Source organism: Schistocerca cancellata, chromosome 4 (genome assembly GCF_023864275.1).
Source record: "Schistocerca cancellata isolate TAMUIC-IGC-003103 chromosome 4, iqSchCanc2.1, whole genome shotgun sequence".
Taxonomy (NCBI): domain Eukaryota; kingdom Metazoa; phylum Arthropoda; class Insecta; order Orthoptera; family Acrididae; genus Schistocerca; species Schistocerca cancellata.
In genome coordinates this window covers 808,259,311-808,284,140 of record NC_064629.1, presented here as the reverse complement: position 1 = coordinate 808,284,140, position 24,830 = coordinate 808,259,311, and the positions used below count along the sequence as shown (strand labels likewise).

The 24,830-nt window shown below is 40.9% G+C and overlaps 1 protein-coding gene across 2 annotated transcripts in view; it reads left to right on the top strand.

Annotated features, from left to right (window-relative positions):
- The window catches only part of LOC126184766 (protein zyg-11 homolog B-like), a 236,926-nt gene that overhangs the window by 89,364 nt on the left and 122,732 nt on the right, over positions 1 to 24,830 (top strand). For both annotated transcript variants that reach the window (XM_049927317.1, XM_049927319.1), the window contains exons 2-3: positions 11,240 to 11,551; positions 19,824 to 20,018. In XM_049927317.1, coding sequence (XP_049783274.1) covers positions 11,286 to 11,551; positions 19,824 to 20,018 — 461 coding nt within the window. In that variant the 5' untranslated portion in view covers positions 11,240 to 11,285. The remainder of the gene's footprint in view (positions 1 to 11,239; positions 11,552 to 19,823; positions 20,019 to 24,830) is intronic.

The following is a 24,830-nucleotide window of genomic DNA, read 5'->3' as shown; positions in this document are numbered from 1 at the left end:
TAAAATAAACAAAAGTTAAACAAAGCGAACAGCAAATAATAAGCATCTTTGCTGTAATGACATATCACATTTCTTCTTTCTCTTGGCGAGGTTGTCTGTCACCTCTAGTGGCGTAATAGATGAAGAACGATGAATTGACAAGAGGGCTAATCCATTTAGTCTTCTCTGAAAGGACAAAACATAATTATCAACTTAATTGAACTGATAGAGCAGCATACATTGTTTATTTTTAGAACCTGTAAATATTAATAGATGATAATCTAACAATTGTAATATGACTTAATGTCAGACTATAAACTTCCAAAATTGTCTGTCCTTTCGAATTTCGAAGGTATTTGTTGATTCCCTTTAAAGTGGGGAATGACATATCTGCTGTGGCTGTAGTTACAGGATGTGTGACCAATATCTTCAGAAGGTTGTTGATAATTGAGAACATGGCTTTGCTGCATAATTGCAGTGCGGCCATTACAGATGAAGGTCTGGAATCATCCGTCACAGATGTAGTTCAGCAAGAATGTCTTCAACTTAACATTCCTTATCCTCAAAGTAGAATTCAATTAAGGCCTTGAACTCTTCTCGTTCTTCACTGTCTAAAAGTGCTTCACTTCTTGAAATCGTGAACAATTAAGAAAACCAAGACAGCACTTTTTTTGTGTTCTGTAAATTTTAACTCTGTCATAAATCTACTAATGTAATAAATACCATCTGTTGGTAGTACTTTTTGGGATCACACATTGAGAAAATTGCTCTTTTCTTTTGGATCTTAATCACCCAGGGAACCAAGATTCAAATGTCTAGCTGTTACAAATTTCAGTTGTTCTCTCTAAAAAACATCCCAAAGTACTTTTACCATGAGATCTCAGAATTTCCAGTTCTTCTGTAATGTCTTCATCTACCTTACTTTTATGGCTGCTCTCAAACACAGTGTTGCTTTTTTGAAATCACATTTCCACTCTTGAAGTGTTTTTCCCTAACAGGCCTGTCTTCTGGAGCATTGCCCTTATTTTCATAGAGTTGTTTACATTCACACACGCTTGTTACTCTATTTGTTTTTCAGTTGACACACACATCATTTCACCACTCTACTATGGTGCTACAGCTATTACATCACTTAAGTTGGCGTCAGTCACAAACATAAGACATCAATACGAAGAGCAGCAACATGTACCGATAACAAGTAGGGAGCTGAAGCTCAACTTGGCATCGACAACTTGCAAACATCATGCCTCTTCTCGCTGCAAAGAAACTGTGCAATCTAATAGCCATTGTAATTGTGCAACAATCAAAATTTAATCTCAGATTCATTATAACTAATAACTGCCACATTTCAACTTGATACTTTAAACCAAATTAAAAGAAAAAGAACCTTCATGGCATGGGAAGAGGGAAGGGGGGGGGTTGGTTGGTTGGTTGATTGATTGATTTGGGGTAGAGGACCAAACAGTGAGATCATCGGTCCCATCGGATTAGGGAAGGCTGGGGAAGGAAGTCGGCCATGCCCTTTCAAAGGAACCACTCAACATTTGCCTGAAGTGATTTAGGGAAATCACAGAAAACCTAAATCAAGATGGCCAGACGCAGGTTTGAACCACTGTCTTCTTGAATGCGAGTTTATTTTGCTAACCACTGCACCATAGCGCTCGATAGGGGTGGGGAGGAGGAGGGGGGGCAGCATGGGGAAGTGGTGTTGGATTCCATTTGCCGTTGTTCCCCGCATATGTGCCTCTGGGGGAAACTACTAGGAATGATCTGAGTGGATCATTCTTAACTGCAACTTCCTCTGTGCCAATAACTCAATCAATATAGTTTGTACTGTGCAGTGTGTTCAGAAAAGCTGCTTTCCCTGTAACATGTTTCGTGAGGATGGAGCGTGCAAATGTTCACGAGAAATGAAAAACCTAAGGGTTACCAGGTCCACAGAGTGGGCTTGGGCTGATTCATATGAAAAGTCCACCAAAGGGGCCTCTTTTGACGTGTGTGAAGGTCTCACTTACGGCCCTTTATGCCATGCAGTACATTCTTATTTGAATGTGAAGAATAGGGCAGATAAGTGGGAGTACACAAAACTGTGGCATTAGAATCCCATAAATATAGTGCAGTCGCAACTTACCATTGTTGAGTTCCTGATAGTATGTAGGGAAACACAATGGAAAAATGCTGGGTAGTGTACTTACTTTTTCAGTTTTTGTACAACTCTCAGTAATTAAAAATTAGAACTGATTAAAATATGAGTTACTAAATTTGGCTTTAATGATTACGATTGGCAGGTATTAGGAAACTAGGTGTTATCCCAATTTACCTAGCAATCGTATTCATTAATTTAATTTAACCTAATTGTTCGTGGGACTGACATTCTATTTTAATAACTCATATTTTAATCAGTTTTAATTTTTAATTAGTGGGATTTATAGAAAAAATGAAAAGTAAGCGCACTATCCACAATTTTCCCATTGTGTTTAAAGTGTTAGTAATATTACCAGCTACAAAAGAAACCTGTTGTTATTGTATAGTTTATCTTCAGTTGTCAATTTCATTTGAAAAATGACTCCCAACCTTCGAAATATAATGTATTGTGGTCCAATACAATCCTCATGTCCTCTGCCGCATCTACTAGCACTCTTGCGTTAGGTACGGCCCCCTCGCCAGTGTCAGCTTCCGCTGCGACTTACTGGCAGCTCCGTTTGCACGTGATGTTATCATTTCTTCATCGCAGCCAAGATAGCTGCTTTTCTAAGTACTATCAGGAATTCAACATTGGTAAGTTTCTACCGCACTATATTTATGGTGTTCTAATGCCATAGTTTCGTGTTCTTCTGCTTATCTGCCCTATTTTTCAGATCCAAATAAGAATGTCCGTTGCTGATGACTTGTAATTATGTAAGATTATTGATGGATCTTTCAACACCCATTGAATTTGATGATGCTAGGAAATGTACCTTATAGAATGCTGGGAAACTGTATTGGTTTAATTAGGCTGAATGTATCCAGAATGAGATTTTCACTCTGCAGCGGAGTGTGCGCTGATATGAAACTTCCTGGCAGATTAAAACTGTGTGCCTGACCGAGACTTGAACTCGGGACCTATGCCTTTCGCGGGCAAGTGCTCTACCATCTGAGCTACCGAAGCACGACTCACGACCGGTACTCACAGCTTTACTTCTGCCAGTACCTCGTCTCCTACCTTCCAAACTTCACAGAAGCTCTCCTGCGAACCTTGCAGAATCTGCCAGGAAGTTTCAGGCTGAATGTAATTCATCCAAGTGAGTTATTTTCTATCTCCTTCATGGTAGGCACTACTAGTTTTTTCACGTAACAATCTCAAATTCGTATGTACTTTATTGTAAATGTAACCTGAAGACTCGATTCGTTACTGCAGAACTGGTTGTGCCTTGATTCCACAATAAACAAGGATTAGCTGCTGCAAGTGAATTCTACAGGTTTTTAGGAGATTTACAAAAAGAAAATTTTAAATGTTTGTTAACTATGCTTATGATAGATAAAGCTCCACTTGCCAACATAGAAAACTTGTAACAGCTAAATGCTCAGCACATCACGTGACACGATACCCTAGGTGACACCCGGCGTGCTTCAACTCCTAATAAGCACTGGCCCGCCTGGCCTTCTGCTGCCAATAGTTAAACACCTCTGCCAGTGGGTTGACCCATGGTGGCTTTCTGTACTATCCCACTGCACTACCTGTGGCAGCCTGTCTCCTTCCATTGTGATGTCTGCCGGCAGGGATACTAAATATCTTGTGCCCTGAAGAGATCACACAAAGCCAAAACTGACCAGGCTTGGGCCGTGACTTCTGGCGCAGAACTGGAGAAGCTTTGGAGAACCTGACAGTGGACCAACCACCAAAGGAGGCAATGGAGGGTCCTTGGCTGGCAGTCGAGGTGATGCCACCTCTGTCAGTGAGTGGGAGGTTGGGGGGGGGGGGGGGGAGAAGTGGAGGAAGAGGGTGGATCAAAATCCACGGGCTCCACATCAGCAGATGCAGAATCAGGCTTCACCAGGGGCCACTGCTGCAGGCTGTGGAAGGACATTGGAGCACAGGGAGGAGGTAGCTTGGGGAAGCAGCCTGTTGCAACTGGAAGCCCTCACCCAGAACAGTTTCATGATCCAACCTGCCACACAGCAGACTGCAGCCATGATGTCCAAACAGGGCAAGGACATAGCTAATTTGCATGGCAGGTCAGCTTCTTCCTACCGACTTCCACCACACACAACTGCCAATCTTTGTGGCTCACCACAACAACTGGCAGCCACCCTTGCCACTGGCTGAAGGACTGAGCTCAAACGTCAGCCCCGGGAGGAGAATGCAGCTAAATGGTCAGCACATCACGTGACACAATACCCTAGGCGACGGTGCTCTGTGGGGCACAATGCAGGATGTAGCAAATTCAGGAAACCCCATGGATGGCATCCGTGCAAATGTTCTGCCGGACTGCACCCACTTACTCGTGTCACCTGGTATGTAACCAAACAGCTTGACAACGCATTGTCATGGAAAGCAGCAGACACAGACTTCTTTACTTGGGTCTTAATTGTACACACAAAGTGCTCCCCCTCCGAGTTAGAAGCCAGTGAAACAAAGCAGTAGTCAGATACTGGATACCATTGCAAACGCAAAAGTCCTCAAACTCCAGTGACAAATTGGTGACAGTTGTCAAGTACTAGCATCCTGGGGGACCCTCAGTGCCAAAAATAATCAACAATGTTTGAACAACTATGGCAGTTGATGATGTGGTGGACAGCTTGGCTATGTGTGGAAAATTGGGCACTGCACTGACCACCGACAACCGTATGCTGCCCAAAAAGGGGCTGGTGAAATCAACGAGCACTTTGTCTCAAGGATACTCCAGGACCAGCCAATGAGAGAACTGCTGCAGCAGTGCAGCCTGGTTCTGTGCATAAGCCCACTAGAAAACCCCAGATGTTCAGTGTTGCAATCAATTGCCAGTCAGTAGATGTGATGTCATTCCAATGTCTTCATTAAATCACACCACAGTGCGACTTGCGCAGCAACTTGGGTACACAAGGATGTAATGTGGGGAAATCACTACAGGACAGCATTGCTCCACTGTGGCAAGCATGAGACACCTCCTGGACAACATTGAACTGATTACATAAGAGGAAAAAGGAATGCCATGCCTGATCTGCACCCAAAGTGATGCCCTCTGGCCAACCCAGTTGGAAGACTGAAATGATTTTCCAGTAAAAGGGTCAGCAGCCATGGTGGTCACAACTTCACGTCCCACTAGCAGAAAGTCTAACAGGATTTGCTGTAAGGCATCATCCAGTGTGAACACAAGAGCCTCCTGCCAATCAAACTGTGGATTTGACCCCACCAGTAACCATGATAGCAGATTACCAATGGCATGCTGAATAGTAGAATGGTAACAAATGTCATAACATTAGTTACTGAGAAAGAGAACACACTGCTGTAACCTGTGGGTGATCCCATCTGGCAGCTTGGAACAAGTGCTAAATAAGGAAACCAATGGTTTGTCATCAGTGATGAGGAGGAACCTCGCCCCCATACAGGAAGATGTGGAACTTTTTAATCCAAAAAATAATAGTTATCACCTCCTTTTCTACTTGTCAATAATTACGCTGCACAGTGGAAAGCATCTCTGATGCGTAAGCAATGGGCTGTTCTGTGACATCTTGTTGCGATGGGACACAACGTCACCAGTGCCGTACTGGGACACATCACAGCTCAGGGTTAAGTGTTTGCTTGGCATAAAGGAAGCCAGACAGGAGCAGAGTACAAACACTGCTTGAGAGACTGAAAAGCCCTATGACAATCCGCAGACAAGAGAAATTTATTGCCCTTTTGGCGAAGCCAGTTAAGAGTCTGGCAGATGTGCATTTCGTGAGGAATGATCTGAGTGTATTGCATTGAAGGCCATTCTGCAGCAGGCATTGGGAAACAGATTGAAGGTTCCATAAATGTTGTTCTTGTCAAGAGCCCGTGACCCTGATGTTATCAGGGTCATTGATGCAACAGGGAGTGTGCAGAATCAGCTGCTCCACATACCATTGGTAAAGTCCCAGCACAGACGAGATTACAAAAAGCAAGTGATGAGATTGGTAAAGCCCAAAGGGGGTGTTGAAGTCTGGGAAAGTCTGAGAAACCGCATCCAGCTACAATTGCAGGTAAGCATCGCACACATCGACGCAGGAAAAATACTGGCCTCCATCAACTTCACCAACAATTTTGCCTGCCGTGAAATGGGATATGAATCTGCAGAACATTGTGCATTGACTGTCTGTTTAAAATTGCTGCAAAGACGTACTGTGCCATTGGACTTCTGAATTGCCACCAAAGACATGGCCCACTGACTCAACAAAATAGGGGAAACAATCCAGAATGAGATTTTCACTCTGCAGTGGAGTGTGTGTGTGCTGATATGAAACTTCCTGGCAGATTAAAACTGTGTACCGGACCGAGGCTCAAACTCGGGACCTTTGCCTTTCACAGGCAAGTGCTCTACCAACTGAGAGAGCACTTGCCCGTGAAAGGAAGATCCCGAGTTCTAGTCTCAGTCTGGCACACAGTTTTAATCTGCCAGGAAGTTTCAGGGGAAACAATGTCCTGATCCCGCCAGTTCTGCAACTCGGCTTTCACCTTGATGTGCATGGCAAACGGAATGGGGTGGGGATGACAAAATTTGGATACTACCGACAGTTTAAGAGAAATACGTGCCTCTTTTTTCTGTTTGCCCAAAGTATTCTCAAACCCATTCTTATATTGCACGCAGACAGAGAATTGCCTCCACAAAAGAATGTGCTGGTTACTATAGGACACAACCTGATGGTGTGGCTATTACAACTTAAGGCGTGCCAAGAGCTTGTACATTTGTAAGTTAATTAGGCTGACCTTCGTTCCCATATCTACCTGAAATTTGACCAGCTTCCCATCCACTACCAATGTCCACAAAATGTGCCAGCACAACAGTGGTTTAAACACTGGAGCGTGTGATGACTGACTGATGGCTCATCAACTGTCACAAACAATTGCCAAATGCCCCATCAACTGACATACCCCACATATGGCCCCTGTGTGTGGACAGTCATGACAAACATGCAACAAATGAGAATCTGGGCAGGATCGCTGGCCCGCCCAACAAGTGGGAGGAGAATGATGCCAAGAACATGAAAAACCCTGCTGGTGGGAATTACAATTGCTGCAGGCAGTGCTGCTGCACCAGCATCATCAACAGTGGCAACACCCAGCAACTTGGGGGGGAAATGAGACCGCCTGGGGTATCCCGTGGGGCATAGTGGTCTGATTAACATGCACAACCAATTGTGCCACTCGCCATTTATCAGAACGGATGTCCCTTGCCGTCGCAGTAAGCTCATGTGATTCTGCAATTTGGGCAACATCAGCTAAAGAAAGTTCGAACACCGTCTGTGCCCTAGTCTGAACGTCATGACCAGGAGCTAACGGAATAATCATGTCTTGAATTAGCGAGTCTACGAAAAGGTAGCACATTTGGAACACTAAAAATTACAGTTGCGCAAGAGGCCCTGCAAATCGGCAATCCAGTCCACAAACAACTCCACAGGACACTTGTCGTGTTGGTTAAACTGCCACTTCGACATCACCACATGGGTTTGATGTCCAAAATACTGCATAAGCAATTGACAAAGCTCACCAATCAACTGGATTGTCTGGGGGTAGATAGCGTAATCACCAAAATGTGATGTATAGGTGGCAAAAACCTCGCTTCCTGCAGTTATCACAGATATGTGGCAAAGGACAAAAAATCTGCAATGATTGGTAGTGTGCTCTAATCTATCCTTTTTGTAAGTAAGGAGATAAAACCAATATCAGTAACTACAGTGAGTTTTCCCTACTACCAGATACAAAATTTCATCAAAAGTATTACTGAAGAGACCTGAAGCAGAAACAGAGAATCTAATTGGTGAACACTGGGTAGGATTCAGGAAAGGCAGATCCCAATCAGGACATATCCACACGGCATGCAGTGAGGTTGCTTGCTTCTCACAACTTTCAGATTTATACAGGGTGTTACAAAAAGTACGGCCAAACTTTCAGGAAACATTCCTCACACACAAGGAAAGAAAATATGTTATGTGGTCATGTGTCCGGAAACGTTTACTTTCCATGTTAGAGCTCATTTTATTACTTCTCTTCAAATCACATTAATCATGGAATGGAAACACACAGCAACAGAAAGTACCAGCGTGACTTCAAACACTTTGTTACAGGAAATGTTCAAAATGTCCTCCGTTAGCGAGGATACATGCATCCACCCTCCATCACATGGAATCCCTGATGCGCTGATGCAGCCCTGGAGAATGGCGTATTGTACCACAGCCATCCACAATACGGACAAGAAGAGTCTCTACGTTTGGTACCGGGATTGCGTAGACAAGAGCTTCCAAATGCCCCCATAATTGAAAGTCAAGAGGGTTGAGGTCAGGAGAGCGTAGAGGCCATGGAATTGGTCCGCCCCTACCAATCCATCGGTCAACGAATCTGTTGTTGAGAAGCGTATGAACACTTCGACTGAAATGTGCAGGAGCTCCATCATGCATGAACCACATGTTGTGTCGTACTTGTAAAGGCACATGTTGTAGCAGCACAGGTAGAGTGTCCCGTATGAAATCATGATAACGTGCTCCATTGAGCGTAGGTGGAAGAACATGGAGCCCAATCAAGACATCACCAACAATGCCTGCCCAAACGTTCACAGAAATCCTGTGTTGATGACGTGATTGCACAATTGCGTGCGGATTCTCGTCAGCCCACACACGTTGATTGTGAAAATTTACAATTTGATCACGTTGGAATGAAGCCTCATCCATAAAGAGAACATTTGCACTGAAATGAGGAATGACACATTGTTGGATGAACCATTCGCAGAAGTGTACCCGTGGAGGTCAATCAGCTGCTGATAGTGCCTGCACACGCTGTACATGGTACGGAAACAACTGGTTCTCCCGTAGCACTCTCCATACAGTGACATGGTCAACGTTACCTTGTACAGCAGCAACTTCTCTGACGCTGACAGGGTTATCGTCAACTGCACGAAGAATTGCCTCGTCCATTGCAGGTGTCCTCGTCGTTCTAGGTCTTCCCCAGTCGCGAGTCATAGGCTGGAATGTTCCGTGCTCCCTAAGACGCCGATCAATTTCTTCGAACGTCTTCCTGTCGGGACACCTTTGTTCTGGAAATCTGTCTCGATACAAACGTACCGCGCCACGGCTATTGCCCCATGCTAATCCATACATCAAATGGGCATCTGCCAGCTCCGCATTTGTAAACATTGCACTGACTGCAAAACCACGTTCCTGATGAACACCAACCTGTTGATGCTACATACTGATGTGCTTGATGCTAGTACTGTAGAGCAATGAGTCGCATGTCAACACAAGCACCGAAGTCAACATTACCTTCCTTCAATGGGGCCAACTGGCAGTGAATCGAGGAAGTACAGTACATACTGACGAAACTAAAATGAGCTGTAACATGGAAATTAAGCATTTCCGGACACATGTCCACATAACATCTTTTCTTTATTTGTGTGTGAAGAATGTTTCCTGAAAGTTTGGCCGTACCTTTTTGTAACACCCTGTATATAGGAAAATATCAGCAGTACTTCAAGATTGTAAGTAGGCCATACTATTGTTATATGAGAGTTTTCTGTAGAAAGAATGTTACAGAATCTAAGAATACACATGGATGATTGTTAGTTGAGTCATTGGCTTACAGCTGGACTGCAGTGTATAAAGGACAGTCAAAAAGTTGAAGGCAGTACAGTCCAGAATCAGTATTCCAGTCAGTCAAAATCTCCATCAGTCGTCGACCTTTCAAGGCCATTTTTAAGGGAGCACGCCATAATCATGAAGGGAGAGATCAAGACTAGAAGGTGGGTGCTTGAGTGTCTCCCACTTGAGATGACATAACTTCTATGTTATGTCAGTGTACTCTCACTTGAGTTGGTGTAACTTCTGCGTCATGACATTTGCAGTAGGGGAACGTGCATTTTCCTGAAGCAGCAGTGCCCCTTGTCACACTAGCTTTTGTCACCTGCAACAATGCACTCAAAGAATGTGTTGCTTTCAATGTTGAAACACATCAGGTGCTTCAGGCAATTGGCGATGGAAGAGACTGGTCTCCCAGAGTGACTGGCATCTCTTGTAGAATCATGACCAGCATGGAACATGGTGTACCATACCACAACAGTGGTTTTTGACAAACATGCTGCCCCGTATACATTCTTCATTCTCCGATGGATGTCTGCTGATGTGTGCACTTCAGCAGCCAAGAAAAGAATAACAGCATGTTGGTCCTGTTTGGATGCATTTGCTAACAATGTCACCATAGGTCATGTTTCTACATTTACCGAACGCACATCAGAAAGAAATGAATACCGCAATACTCCCTTGCCCACATGTCAGTGCTTATATACCCACATTGGAGTCACATTACGTTGCATATATGCTGCAACAAGCCCTCAGACTGAAACTTTTTGATTGCTTCTTGTAGTAAATGTATTGCACCCTGCATAAAGAGGCAAAAATGGGCAAAAAGTTCATTTAAGAGGTCAGCACCACTTGCTCTCCTTCTCTAAATCAAAGTCTACATGATCAGCATCTAATATGTTAGTTTTGACTTTCTGAGAAAAATAGGAACAAATGAATTGGGTAGGTCATTAAGTTCTTAAATGAAAGTTAAAATAAATGTAAGAATGTAGAGTTTTGTGGCAGTACCAGTGGTATGGTGTACTTGTGGCCCATTGGCAGTCATACTACTTGACAATGCCCAAGGAGTGTTTGGTCAAAAGCTCATGGAATTTTAACCACTTGACTTGGCTTGAAGGCTGAGAACATATTATTTGATGTTTAAAAAAATTTGGGAGTGTGTATTGATAAAAATATTGTAGGGAATTAAATACAATATCTAAAGTCTGTGAAACTGAAAGAGCACAAGATCTCCATTTGAGAAGACAAGGGAAAAACATTTATTCAGTCGCTATGTTACTCTATATTTTCAGAATTTTATCGAGCTTCTCTGATAACGTGTTACACTTTAAGGTGACTGAGTTTATGGTACTGTATGTTGACTCATTTAGTTCCTAAATTTTCTGTTTTTGTGGAGGGTAATTTAAAACCGAGATAGCAACTAAGTTAAGCATACTTTATAAATATCACATGCAGTTGGGTTTATAAACACTACTAATAACTACTTCTTTTTCAGACTGCACGAAGAGTGGCAGGCTGTTGACTTCATCCATACAAACAGTATGTATGATTCACCGAGCTCCCTGCAAGATGTGTGCATTGATTTCATTTGTGAAAATTTGGAAGATTTGTGTGCCAGCCCAAGCAGCACTAAGCCTCCATCATCAGGAACTGAAGCGACAAGTGGGAGCGAATGCTTGACTTTTGCAGATAATGATGTCTACTTTCATTCGGAACTCTCTGAGCAATTGCTGTGTACATTAAGTGAGAGAGGGAAACTCTCTGACAGTACTATATCGCTCTTTGATTCAAAGACAGCAAGATTAAGGTAATGGTTTATTTTGGCTGTTTATACTTACAATGTTACTGCAAGCCCTAGAGGCACAAAATGATAACTTTTTAATTGAATCCTACAAGTTGACATAATAGATAGACAGTGCGATGGGTACTCAAACATTTGCATCAGTATACAGTCTATCCCCCTCTGATAACATTGCAGACATGTATTCTTGCATGCAAATGATAAGAAAGGTGTCAAATGGCACACAGCAATAGATTGTACCGAGCATCTTGCATCCTTTGTTGCAATTAGGAAATAGTTCTTGTATGCACTGGGGAATGAGTAAGATTCCACTTCATCATGTCCCATACGTGTTCAGTTGCTAAGGATCTGGTGGTCTTGCAGTTGTTGTACACTATGATGAGCACATTGTATTTTAGCAGCTATCTGTGGATATGCATTGACTTGCTGAAAATGTGTATTACCTTCCTGTTGAAGAAACCGCAGTAGCACGTAGGTAGCAGCCTGTGGAATGTAGTGAGCACTGGTTACTTTACCTTACAGAAACACCAAATGTGATTGCTAGTAGTAAATGATGACTCCCCACTGGGAAATGGGTGTTGTGAGTGAATGCAGTCTGGAATAGGCAGCTTACCAGATCTACATCATACACATGTACATCCATCACTCACAAACAGACAGAACCTGCTCTCATCACTGAAGACAACAGAGTGCCATTCCACTCTCCAGTCAGTTCATTCAAGACGTGACAGTAGCCATGCTTGGCAGTGCTGTGGTGTCAGTGGTAGCCTGTCCAGAGGCACATGTGATCTTATACTTGCTGCAAGCAGATGGTTCCCAATGGTCCAGGATGACACAACAGGTGCAATGTGTGCCTGTATTTCATCTCTGGATGATGTTCAGCTGGCTACTGCTGTTCCCACAATGCATAGATCATGACATGCATCCATACTACTTGGACATCCATAACTGCGTCTATAGCTGTGGGAATGTACCACAGGCCACTGTTGAAAGCAGTGATGAACTACTGCTATATTGTGCCCAAAAAGTTCCGCATTCTGTCGATACATCCATCCAGCTTCCCACAGACCCTGTTCAAATGGCTGAAGCTGTTCAACAAGAGTACATACTCAGAGATTGGACATGGTTGTACCCTAGAATGAATGCTGCAAACACTGTTCACCTCTAAACTCAGCACATTTACTGCCTGAAAAGTCAAAACAGAGGACACACAGAGAGGCCACCTGAATGCCATCTGATAGCCGACGACCATGAAAAATTAATCACTAACACTGCTACTCGTCAGTATGCAATACAATACCCTTGATGACACTGAACACTGTCCTTGAGGGTGTTGCATTTTCTTTTTCCAGCAGTATATGTTGAATAATTATGATGGTAAGAACAATCATATAGTGATCACATTAAAGAAAACTCTGATTTAGTCTTAAGTAGCATGTAATGCATTGGGAGTAAAAATGTTTAGAATGTGTGGGTGATGATAAGAAATTCATGTATTACATTCATATGACTACTGGGATGTTGATTTAAATCCTAATGCATTCTCTTCTCTAACAATGTCTTTCATTCTCGAGAGTCTCAGATCTTGCTACATTTGAGAGATATGTAAGCCTGGGCTTTTTTTGTAGTGCCTTCCGCAGCCAGGGAAAATGCAGCTTATTTCATAAATTTACAGTTTAAACTCCTTTACTAAACCATGTATCGCAGTAACTAAACTACTTTGGGAATTTGAATCTTGAGTTTTACCCCTGCACCACATTGTTCGCTTACTAAAAACTGTTCCTTATGTAAATCATTAAAGATTTTGCATACCAGCATTGTTGTACATAACACTGATCAAGAAAGTTAATAACTGATCTTCAAACTCCTTCACCAAATGAAGCTGTGTAGTGATTCAGTGGACTCATATTCTGTAGAAGTACAGGTTCTCTTAAATCATAACGTGAATGCTGATACGGTTCCTTTCATAAGGCTATGGATGACATCTTTGCCCATCCTTTTCCAAATCAGCTTGTTTTCTGTCTCAAATGAACTCATTGCTGACAACACATTGAACCTACATTCTTTTTTCAACTCCTCTGTTGCAAGAAATAGTAGATTTTATCTTTTGTATGCAACATGTTTCACAATCTTAACCTTTAATGAGAGTCACACAGATTTATAGTGTATAAGATATCACATCATCACACCATCTATTCAGTTCTGTCACTGAAAGTAACCATTTTGAAAGAGTGCAGTTCAGATGCCTGTTCAGATCTCCAGATTATATTGTCAGTGGCTTCCTTAAATAATTTAAGGTGAATGTTGGGATGATTTCTTCAAAATGGATGGAGCAGATCTCATTCTCTCTTAATGTGGCTTCCATCTCTAATGATCTCATTGTAAGCGTGGCAGTAAATGTGTAATCCCTCCTAGAAATATGACTGGAACTCCTCACTCTTGATTTCAGTTGTGGTAATCTAAATGAACAGATGTACAACTACATACGTAACCTGCAAACCACCGTATGGCGCATGCCACAGGGTACATTGTATCAGTACTAGCTGTTCCCATTCCTGTTCCACTCGCAAATGGAGTGTGGAAATAATGGCTGTTTATACACCTCTGAATGAACCATTATTTCTTTCATCATCTCTCTGTGACTCTCACACAAAATGAACATTAGTGACAGTAGAACCAATCTGCAGTCAGCTGCAGATGCTGGGTCTTTAAATTTTCTCAATTATATTTTGTGATAAGAATGTTGTCTTCTCGTAGGGATTCCTATTTGAGTTCAAGAATCATCTCTGTAATAGTCGTGTGTCAGTCAAACCTACCAGTAACAAATCTAGCAGCACACTTCTGAATTGCTTTGACATCTTCCTTTAATCCGACCTGATGTGGAACCTAAACAATCAAGCAGTACTTGAGAATGGGTCGCACTAATGTTCTACACACTGTCTCCTTTATAGATGAGCTACACTTTCCTAGGATTCTCCCAGTAAACTGAAACTGGCCATTCACCTTGCCTACTACTGGTCTTATGTGCTTTTTCCATCTCGTATCATTTGGCAACATTATCCCTCGATGTTTGATCGACATTACTGTGTCAAGTAACCCACCACTAATGCTGTATTTAGCCACTCATGAAACTACAAAGAAATCACATTTCCATCATCCTGTATCCTCCAAATCACTCAACAATGACACTTTCCCTAACACTACAACATCATCAGCAAACAGCCACATATTGCTGCTCACACTATCCATCAGATCACTAATGTATTTACAGAACAAGAGCTGTACCCTCACACTCCCTGGAGCACTCGTGACAGTATCTCTGTCTCAGATGAACACTCGTCGTCCAGGCAATGTAACGGGTTCTATCACTTGAAGCCTCATATCTCGATGCCTATTTTGTATGCTTGGATCTTCATTAACAGTCTGCTGTGTGATGCAGTGTCAAATGCTTTCTAGAAATGTAGGAATATGGAATCTGCTTGTTGTCCTTCATCCATGGTAAGAAGGGTATCATGGGACAAAAGGGCAGACATAGTTTTACTTTAGTGATGCTTTCTAAATTCATGCTTATTTGGAATATACTCAAGAACTCTGCAGGAAACCAATGTTAAGGATATAGGTCTGTAATTTTGTGGATCCATTCTTTTACCATTCTTATATACAGGAGTCACCTGTGCTTTTTTCAGTTGCTTGGGGCTTTGCACTTGGTGAGAGATTCATGACAAATGCAAGCTGAGTAAGGAGTCAGTGACAGTGAGGACACTCTATAAAAACAAATGGGGATTCCATCCAGGCCTAGTGACTTATTTGTTTTCAACTCTTTCAATTGCTTCTTAATGTCAAGTTCTATGTTCTCTGTAAGGGAGTTGTGCAACAGTCAAATGATGATATGTCTGTATGATACTCTTGCATGAAATCGATTGAAACCAGAACATAGGCAGTGAGATGTGTCAGGATAACTGTTGATGAGAGTGTTGTTCACAAAAGCAAAGATCTGTGTTATAGTCCTGATCTAACAAAAAGTTTTAACCCTTTGTGCCCCCATCCCCTCCCCTTCTTGAAAATAATTTTAATCTAATCAATTACTTTACACTTTAAAATTTTGAAGAAAAGTGTTTATTGTTGAAATGAATTCTTCTACCAGAGTCCAGAAATGTTTTAAAATTTTCAGTTAAATTTAACACAAAAATTTAAGTCTTAGGAGTAGATGCCGCTTTCTCCAGTGAACATCAGATTCAGTATTTTCAGGTTCAGGACCTTACTTACACATCAATATTTCTTTAAGAAGTATGTTGTGAGTGAAAGTCAACACAAATTACTGAAATTTGAATGTATTCCGTTTTGTTGTGGGCATAAAGTAGCCAACCATTGTTAGTACCCATTATTAAAAGTGCATTGGTATTGCTAAGAGTGTACTAAAAGATATTTTCAGGTTCTGGACCCAACTTTTAAAAGTATGTTGTTAGAGTAAGTCAACAACATTTAATTAATTTCTTAATTTTTTTAGGGTGGACGTTAAGTATTCCTCCTCCCCCATACCACGGTAATGTGTGATGTGGAAAATGCGTTGGTGTTGCTAGGGTTAATGTCAGAAAATTTCAATATAAAAATGCTTCATATGTAAGTCATGGGTTTATGAGTGAGTAATTATATATATTCGACAGCTTACCTCATATATTTATTTTTTATCATTTCTGTCTTTGTGTGCACCCAGTGGTATATATTTTATTTAAAATTGGACTGAAGTAATGGAGTAAGTGCCTGGTATTGTGTAGGAGTCCTTGTGATCTAATGATATGTAATAGCTCAATATTGCATTGACACAAAAAGTGGATAGGAAAAGAGTTGACCCACAGTATTTTTGTAGTATTCACTGCATTCTGGTGTATTTGTTTGAGAATTTTGGATGAACAAGTCAGACAAATATGTATTTGAATTTCTCTAGAAATCCCATCAAATCAAATTTTGACAGTTCCTGCCCTTTGAATGAACGTGTTATACTGTCTATAATATCCCATAATTTTGAAGTTTTGTCTGCTGAAAAGTAGAAGGAGGCAACAAAAATTTTCTACAGTCTTTCATCCTTATCACCATTTCCTGCCTTAGGTAGGAAGATAAGCATTTCCTGTGAGGGAACATCCCATACACGCACAGAACTGCTGACAACATCCACACAATAGACAGGTTGTCAGTCAACAAGTTGTTCAGCCTACACATATTGCTTGTAGTGTTAAGTACTTTATTGCCGCCTAAAGGTAAAATACATTTTGCTGTCTAAAATTTGTGCTAATCAGAGCCATGATCTCCATTAAACAACTGTCTCTTTTAGTACTAAGAAGTCTTTTGATACTTATAAAAGATGCTGCAGTGTTAAAATACAGGACTTATCACCATGAGGGCTAGAGAGACATACATATAAACAATACAGGCTATGCTTATTCATGTTTAAAATACTACTAACTAGTAATGTACGGAAAATTCTAGTTGAGAATTACAAATTATTTAAGAATAGACAGACGACTCACCAAAAGGCAGGAGCACTGCATCATCGGCAGATACACAAGTGAAAGGTACAGAGCTTTGCTTTGCTAGCTTTCAGAATGAAAGTCCATTCTGCAAAGGAGAAAAGCTGTAGGAGAAACGCGCGCATGCACACCCTGTCTCCCTACATTGTGCTCAATTGACTGCCAGCCTGGCCACCCACGACAGATGTATCTGCTGTGATGATAGCTCCTTCACCAGTATGCTGGAGGCCTCACAAAGTCCTTCACAGACAGGCAATACCCCCCAGACCTAATACACAGACAGATATCCCATGTCATATCCCCACACACACCTAATTCTCACATTCATCCCAAGAACCAACCACAAAAAAGCACCCCCCCCCCCCCCCTTATCACCCAACAGCACCTAGGGCTAGAACAACTGAATAACATCATTCTTCAGGGCTTTGTCAGGGCCATGCCCTGAAATGAGGGACACCTACCCAAGGTACTTCCATTCCCTCCCAAAGTGGTGTTCTGCCACTCACCCAACCCCCACAACATCCTAGTCCATCCTTATTCCACTCCCACCCCCAATCCCCCGCCACAGAGATCATACCCTTTCTGCAAAACCCAGATGCAAGATCTGCCCTACCCACCCATCCAGCACCCCCCTACTCCAGACCTGTCACAGCCTTTCCTACCCCATCAGAGGCCAGGCCACCTGTGAAAGCAGCCATGTTATATACTAGCTCAGCTACAACCACTGCACAGCATTTTGCATTGGTATGACAACCAACCAGCTATCAACCAGAGGGAATGGCCACTGTCAAACTGTTGCCAAAAACAAGATGGACCACCGAGTGACACAACATGCAGCAGAGCATTGTGTGCAAGATTTCAGTTTCTGCTTCACAGCCCATGCCATCTGGATACTCTCCACCACCACCAGCTTTTCTGAACTGCGCAGATGGGAGTTAACCTTATTACACATCCTTTGCTCCCGTAACCTCCCTGGCATAAACCTAAGGTAATTCACTGTCCCCCCCCCCCCCACTAGTGTGTGTGTGTGTGTGTGTGTGTGTGTGTGTGTGTGTGTGTGTGTGTGTGTGTGTGTTTCTCCTACCGCTTGAAAAAGGAATTTCATTCTGAAAGCTAGCAAAGCAAAGCTCTGTACCATTTGTTTGTGTATCTGTCAACAATGCAACACTTTCCTTTCGGTGAATCGTCTCTTTATTCATAAATAATTCGATACTACCAACTGGATCATTCTGGGAAAAGATCCTGTAAGAAAGCCATTGATGAATAATCTGTTAATTCTTGTAAATTCCAAACAGGAACTTGAGCAGCATGATTCAGTCATGCCCTTCACTGTCACAATGGTAAACAATAATTTCACATGAAATGTTGCCATTAAGTTAATGGGCTCTTTATGAGCACAAAGGCATGCACAGATCTTAAAAATATGTCATTGTGTGGGCTACTAGGTGCCTTAGTTTATTCATTAGATATTTTACTATTAGGTATTTAGGCAAATTTATCCTGTTAACTCTGAGACTTAATGCATAGGCTTTCTTGTATAGCTTGGAACTCCATATGTCATTATTGCCATCAGTATTTTAGAAATGACTCTTCTCTCTCTGTTCTGAGTTCCTTAATTAGAACCTGCATTTGTCTGATTATCTTAGCCATAGAATACCACCTGAGTCCTAATTATATGGAATTACTGGTAAATTTTAAATGAACTAGGTGCAGGCTGTTCCTAAGTGCTGATAGAGCACGTAACTTTTGCTTGTAGTGACTTAGTATGTGGTTCATTCATATGTTATGAATCTGTATGGGGAGGTAGTGTATTACAGCATGCAGTAGCTAGAAGCAGTAAGGAGGAAAAAAGATAAAATGTTGAATGACCTTGAATTTCTGAATAGGAATGAGAGTAGTGATATAATATCAGTATTTGCATTGATAATTATGAGTATCAAATCTAACAAAGGATCTTTGTTTCCACATGTCCCCACAGCTGGATCCCTCTCATCCTGGGTTCTGAGTGGCCTGCCTAACCTTTTGGAACCATCCCAACCTATCCATCTCTTATCTCTTAGGAAAGAACTAGTAGTTCTGAAAGTTAGGAAAGTTTTTTGTAACTTTGTGTGTGTGTGTGTGTGTGTGTGTGTGTGTGTGTATCAGCATTACTAAGAATTTTCAGCTCCTGTTGCTTTGTACCTATAAAATTTTCTCAAGTCAACTTTCCGTTTGATATAGAACTTCTGTCTGTGGGAAAACTGTGATTCTGTATGTTACTGAATACAACATCTCTGCAGCAAAGTCAGTGATAACGACAGGATGAATTTCAACCTGTTACTGGCCATAAAACTGATGGGGCTGAAAAGAGTGACATTCAGTCGCATATTTGAAACTTGGTGCATTTTGTGAAGCTCTTGAAGAGCTGATCCATCTCACACACAGGTGCAGTGGTAGCTTTGATGTAAAATCATTACTCACCAATGTACCAGTGCAAAAATTGTAAATATTTTAAAAGAATGTGTTGTGCTGAATAGATGGCCTATTGCAACATTATTTGACTGTGAAATTTGTGGTTCCATTTTACATAAGAAGATGGTTGGGTTATAAGCTACTCACTGTCACCACTAGCAGCAAACCCAGTTAAGGAGGCTTTTTAAGAGATAGCTCTGCTCTTGTCATCTCCACCTGTGCACTAAATGCTGTTTGCTTTATGTGGACAAAATGTTTCATTATTGGGCCAGTGTTTGTAAAGTAATTATCTTTTCTTCCAGGCATGTGAGAATTAAAAATGCAAGTTCTTTATCAACAAAAGGCTTACGTGTTTTAAAAACACATAAAATATCTTGTTTGGAAGCTGTTAGTTTGAAAGTAACAGTGAATGAACTTATTGGCTGCCTGGGAGAATGGACGTTGCAGAATTTGAGATCTCTAAATGTTGCAAGAAGTAGCTTCATAAATGGCTCAAAGTGAGTACTCTGCAGTGGTATTCTGATACTTGTTTATTTCCAGAAAATAGTTATTGTTAAATGTCTATTTGTTACATTACATCTTGGAGCCTTGAGCAAGATTGACATTGCCTAGAAACAACTTGTGAGGAACAGCTAATTTTATTTGATGTCTGTTATGATTACCCTGAATATTTAGAGAAATAAATAAATAAATTTTACTAGATGCAAATTTGCAGGAAATGTTCAATGGGTAGCAGTTGTTCTTACAGGCACTACAATAAACTGTTGTTCTGCAGCCAAACACTAATTTTTTGTATATTGTTTGCACAACATATTGTGAAATATTTCTGAATTTTTAAACAGTTGACTGACTAAGGACCCAATGTATTGCAGTAACAATGTGATTGATACAATGAGGAAATGGTGTGTGTATCAAAATTCTTTTCTGTATAATTTTTTATAGGAATTTGTAGTATTTTCATTAGTGCATTAGCAAGAAGATACTGTAAACATTTCTTCAGTTTTACGTGCTTAATGTTCCTGAGCACTCAAAACCTACAATAAATCAAATTTACACAAAGCCGTCATTAAAAATTGCACTTAACGGTGAGAATCGTTTATCAAAATAGGTAAGAAAAATAACATATATAGAATGATCAAAGACTACTAGTAAAAATTTCCTTTTAACATTTTTAACATCTAATAACAATGCCCGGTGGAATGATTGTAATGTGTTACTTATAAAGAGACAATGAGTTTGAAATATTTCAAACACAAATAAAAGTGATAAGAACAGGGAAAATTTTATAGAAATGAAGAAATGTGCATCGAAAGGTCTCTGGAAGCTCAGAGTACAAATAAAAGATCAACTAATGTCAGTTAGGTCATATTTTAAGCAGAACAACACAATGGACTTTTCTAAAACATTCAAAAATAGATTAAAGAAGTACACACCAACAAGTTTGTGGGTTATAGATCCAAAAACACAGAGGACTGTAAATAATAACACAAAGAACTGAAGAATACTAGTAGGCTACTTAAAAGAACTATGCAGCCATCCACCAGAAGAAGAATTTCATTTTGATAATGTAATCCAAATATAAGAAGATATAGAGCCACCAGCAATAGAGGAAATCAGAGAAATTATAAAACAACTTAAAAATAACAAAGCATCAGGAGAATATAGTGTACAGTAGTTGTTGAGTTGTAGAACATTATGCTGTGTCTAACAGAAATCGTTAATGAAATTTGGACAAGAAACATCTTACTATCAGAATGGATGTCAGCATTAATATATCCACTATATAAAAATGGAAAGAAAACTGATCCTAATAGTTACAGAGGAATGTCCCTCTTGCCACAGATATGTAAGATCTGGTGCATGACACCTTTAAAGAGAGCTGAAGGAATAGGTGACCCACAACCAGCAGAAAGTGAAACAGGATTTAACAAAGGGAGGTCTTGTGCAGAGCAAATACATACTAGGTTTAAAGAACATAATAAAAATTAGGAAAATCAGAAACTTGAAATATGTGATAGCCTTTGTAGATTTTAAAAAGACATGTGAATCAATTGATGGAAATGCACAATAAAGGAATTTGGACTTGACATTAAATCAACAGAAATAATTGAAGGAACTTGAAGAAACACATCAAAAGTAAAATTTATGAGGGTACTGTCAAAACCTTTTGAAATAAAATCAGAAGTAATACAGGAATATGGTTTATCACCTCTGCTTTTCAACTGCACATTAGAGAAGCTAGTGAGAGAATGGAGAAAATCCATCTCTGAGAGTATTCAAGTAGTAAAGAAACCTGAATAAAATCACCATAGACTGTCTAGCTTTTGCAGATGACATGGCATTAATTACTGACTTACTGGGTAATGCCAAAGAACAAATCACAGAACCACAGAAACAAGCTGACAAAATAGCACTAAAAATATCATTTGAAAAAAAAGCACTTCTTTACAAGTATCAGTGATGCCTTAAAATTCATAACAACACAATATCTAAAACAAACTGTTTTAAATATGTAGGAGAATGGATAACAAGTAACAAGCAATACAAAAGAAAAGATAGCTATAGAAAATAGTGTGTATGGAATGGGAAGGGCATTACATATGACAAAACACACACAAGGTGTAGGGACGGATTCCTGACTGGAAATGGAGGAAAAAAGGTCATATAAACATGTGTCCGGAAATGCATCGTTGTTATGGTAGATGGCACTGACGAATGAACATTCCTCTGACCATGTACTGCGTGTTCCTTGTGTGTTGCAGGCTGTGTGATTGACACAGCATACTGTAAGCAGCAGAGTGGTCCAGTATTCATGTCAGGAACAAGCCAACATGGTATTTGTGTACGGCCAAGAAGATGGAAACGGTCGAGAGGAAGCGCGGCTGTACCAAAACAAGTACCCTCACAGGCACCAACCACATCATACAACATTTCAAGCCCTTTTTGGGCATTTGTTTGATCATGGGTCCATTCAGACAGACGAATGTGTGAGGAGGTGGCGGACTGTGCATACACCATATTTGGAGGACTGGTTCTACAGGATATTGGGACAAACCGTAGCATGAGCTCCAGCCGAGTGGCCCACCAACATGGTGTAAGCCAAAGCACAGATATGTGTATCGTCCATGATGGCAGTTTCTATTCCTATCACTTTCACCAAGTGCAAGGATTTTCTTCTATGGCAAGGATTTTGTCGATGGTTTTTCCACCAGAGCATCACAATTGTGCGATTTCTGTCATCATTCCTAGTCCTCTTTACAAATGACACAACCTTTACCAGAACTGGTATCATCAATCTGCATAATCATCATCTGTGGATGACAGACAATCCTCAGGGAATGGGCGAGGCATCCCATCAGCATAGGTTCAGCATCAGTGTACGGGCAGGGACTCTTGGTGGCCACATAATTAGACCAGTTATTATTCCACAACACCTTGATGGAGGAACGTACCATGCTTCCTGTGGAATACGCTGCCTGGACTGCTTGAAAAAGTGCCTTTGGCAATACGACAGGTTATGTGGTTTTTGCATGCTGGAGCCCCACGCTAGTTCTGCATTACAGTTCACCGGCTCCTCAACATCTTCCCTGGGTGTTGGATAGGATGCAGAGGTCCTGTAACATGGCCACTAGATCACCAGACTTAAACCCCTGGATTTTTACCTCTGGGGGCATCAAAAAGCATTGTGTATGCTGAACCAGTTCCTGATGTGCAGACCTTTCAACAGCGTGTTTATGACGCCTGTGACGCTATTTAGAGACAACAGCGTGTTTATGACGCCTGTGACGCTATTTAGAGATAGGTCAGAACATGCAAAAGAGTGTGTCAGTCCACAATGTGACGCGAGAATGTGTGCATTGCATCCCATGGAGGCCACTTTGAATATCTGTTGTGACATGGATGCGATGCAGCTATGTACTCTGTTCTTAGATGATTTGTTGTCATTGCACACACACCGTACATTTCCGCACACATAGGCGTATGATCTTTTTCCTCCATTTCCACTCAGGAATCCATCCCTGCAGTATGTCGGTTTTATTAATTTTCACCCTGTATAACAAAAAAGTCATTGTCCTGTAACACAGAAATGAGACACTATCGAGCAGTGCTGAGGCGTGGAACACTGTGTGCAGCAAAAGCACCACTTAAACTAACAAGACTGGGGATCCTGAAAAGTTGAAAGAAGAATTGTAAGGAAAATACAGGGACTAGAAGTAATGGTAATATTGAATACAAATTATGATCAAACAGAAAGCTGTATTTAAAAATGGGAAAGCTAACTGATGTAATGAGGAAAAGAAGACTACAGTTTTATGAAAATATGTACTGAATGGATGCTAACTGACTAATCAAGCAGACCTTCAACTTATTAAACAGCTACAACTCCAAACCCGCATGGTTCACTGAAATTGACAAAGACATGAAAAATACTGAAATTAGAATATCCATAATAGATAACAGAATACTGTTTCTCTAAACAACACAAAAGGCAGGATTTCAGGAAAGGAGGTGGTCTGCAAAAGGAAGTAAGCATACCTACAAGGAAACAAAACTCTCACAGGCTGAAGGAAGTCTGGGAATTAAACACAAAGAACAAAACCGAAGGGTTATTCAAATAAATAAATAATCACTATGATTATCCATAGCTTCCAGTATCTTTGAAGCCATTTAAATGTGGCTTGGGAGCCATAGAATAATCAGAACATTTTTATGAAATATATTTCTGGTACCAATGAGCAATAGTCTCTTGTGTACATGAGTTCACAATCACTGTGGATTTCTCATGGAAAAAGAAAAGCCAACTAGCAATTTGGTACAATGGTTAAAGACACTGGGCTTGTGCTCTTGAGGAAAAGAGTTCAATGCCCATGCAGATGTATATTTTCCATAGTTTCATTAGATCAGTTAAGGTATGTAGGCATTGTTTCTTTGAGAAGGATAAGGCTGATGTCGTGGTAACTATAAATGTTGATACAACAAACACAAATACTATTCTAATGTTGCAAAGTGTGGGTTGTCACAAAGATTGTCAAGCTTGAGAGTGTGACATTAAGCTGTGTATTTTTTCCCCATTTTCACTGAATTGTCTGTTTAATTGGTTATGTAATTTATATATGCTGTTTTAATAGAAGGAAGGCTTTCATGACCAGATGACATTGGTGCTGGTGAACCTTTTGGGGTATAAGGTCATGGTCCATGAAACTCTTCTGTTTCTAACGTTTCATCCAGAACTGTGCTGGACATCTTCATAGGCATTGCTCCTCCATTGAGTCTTGTTGGCAAAACGCAATGGAGGAACGATGTCTCTG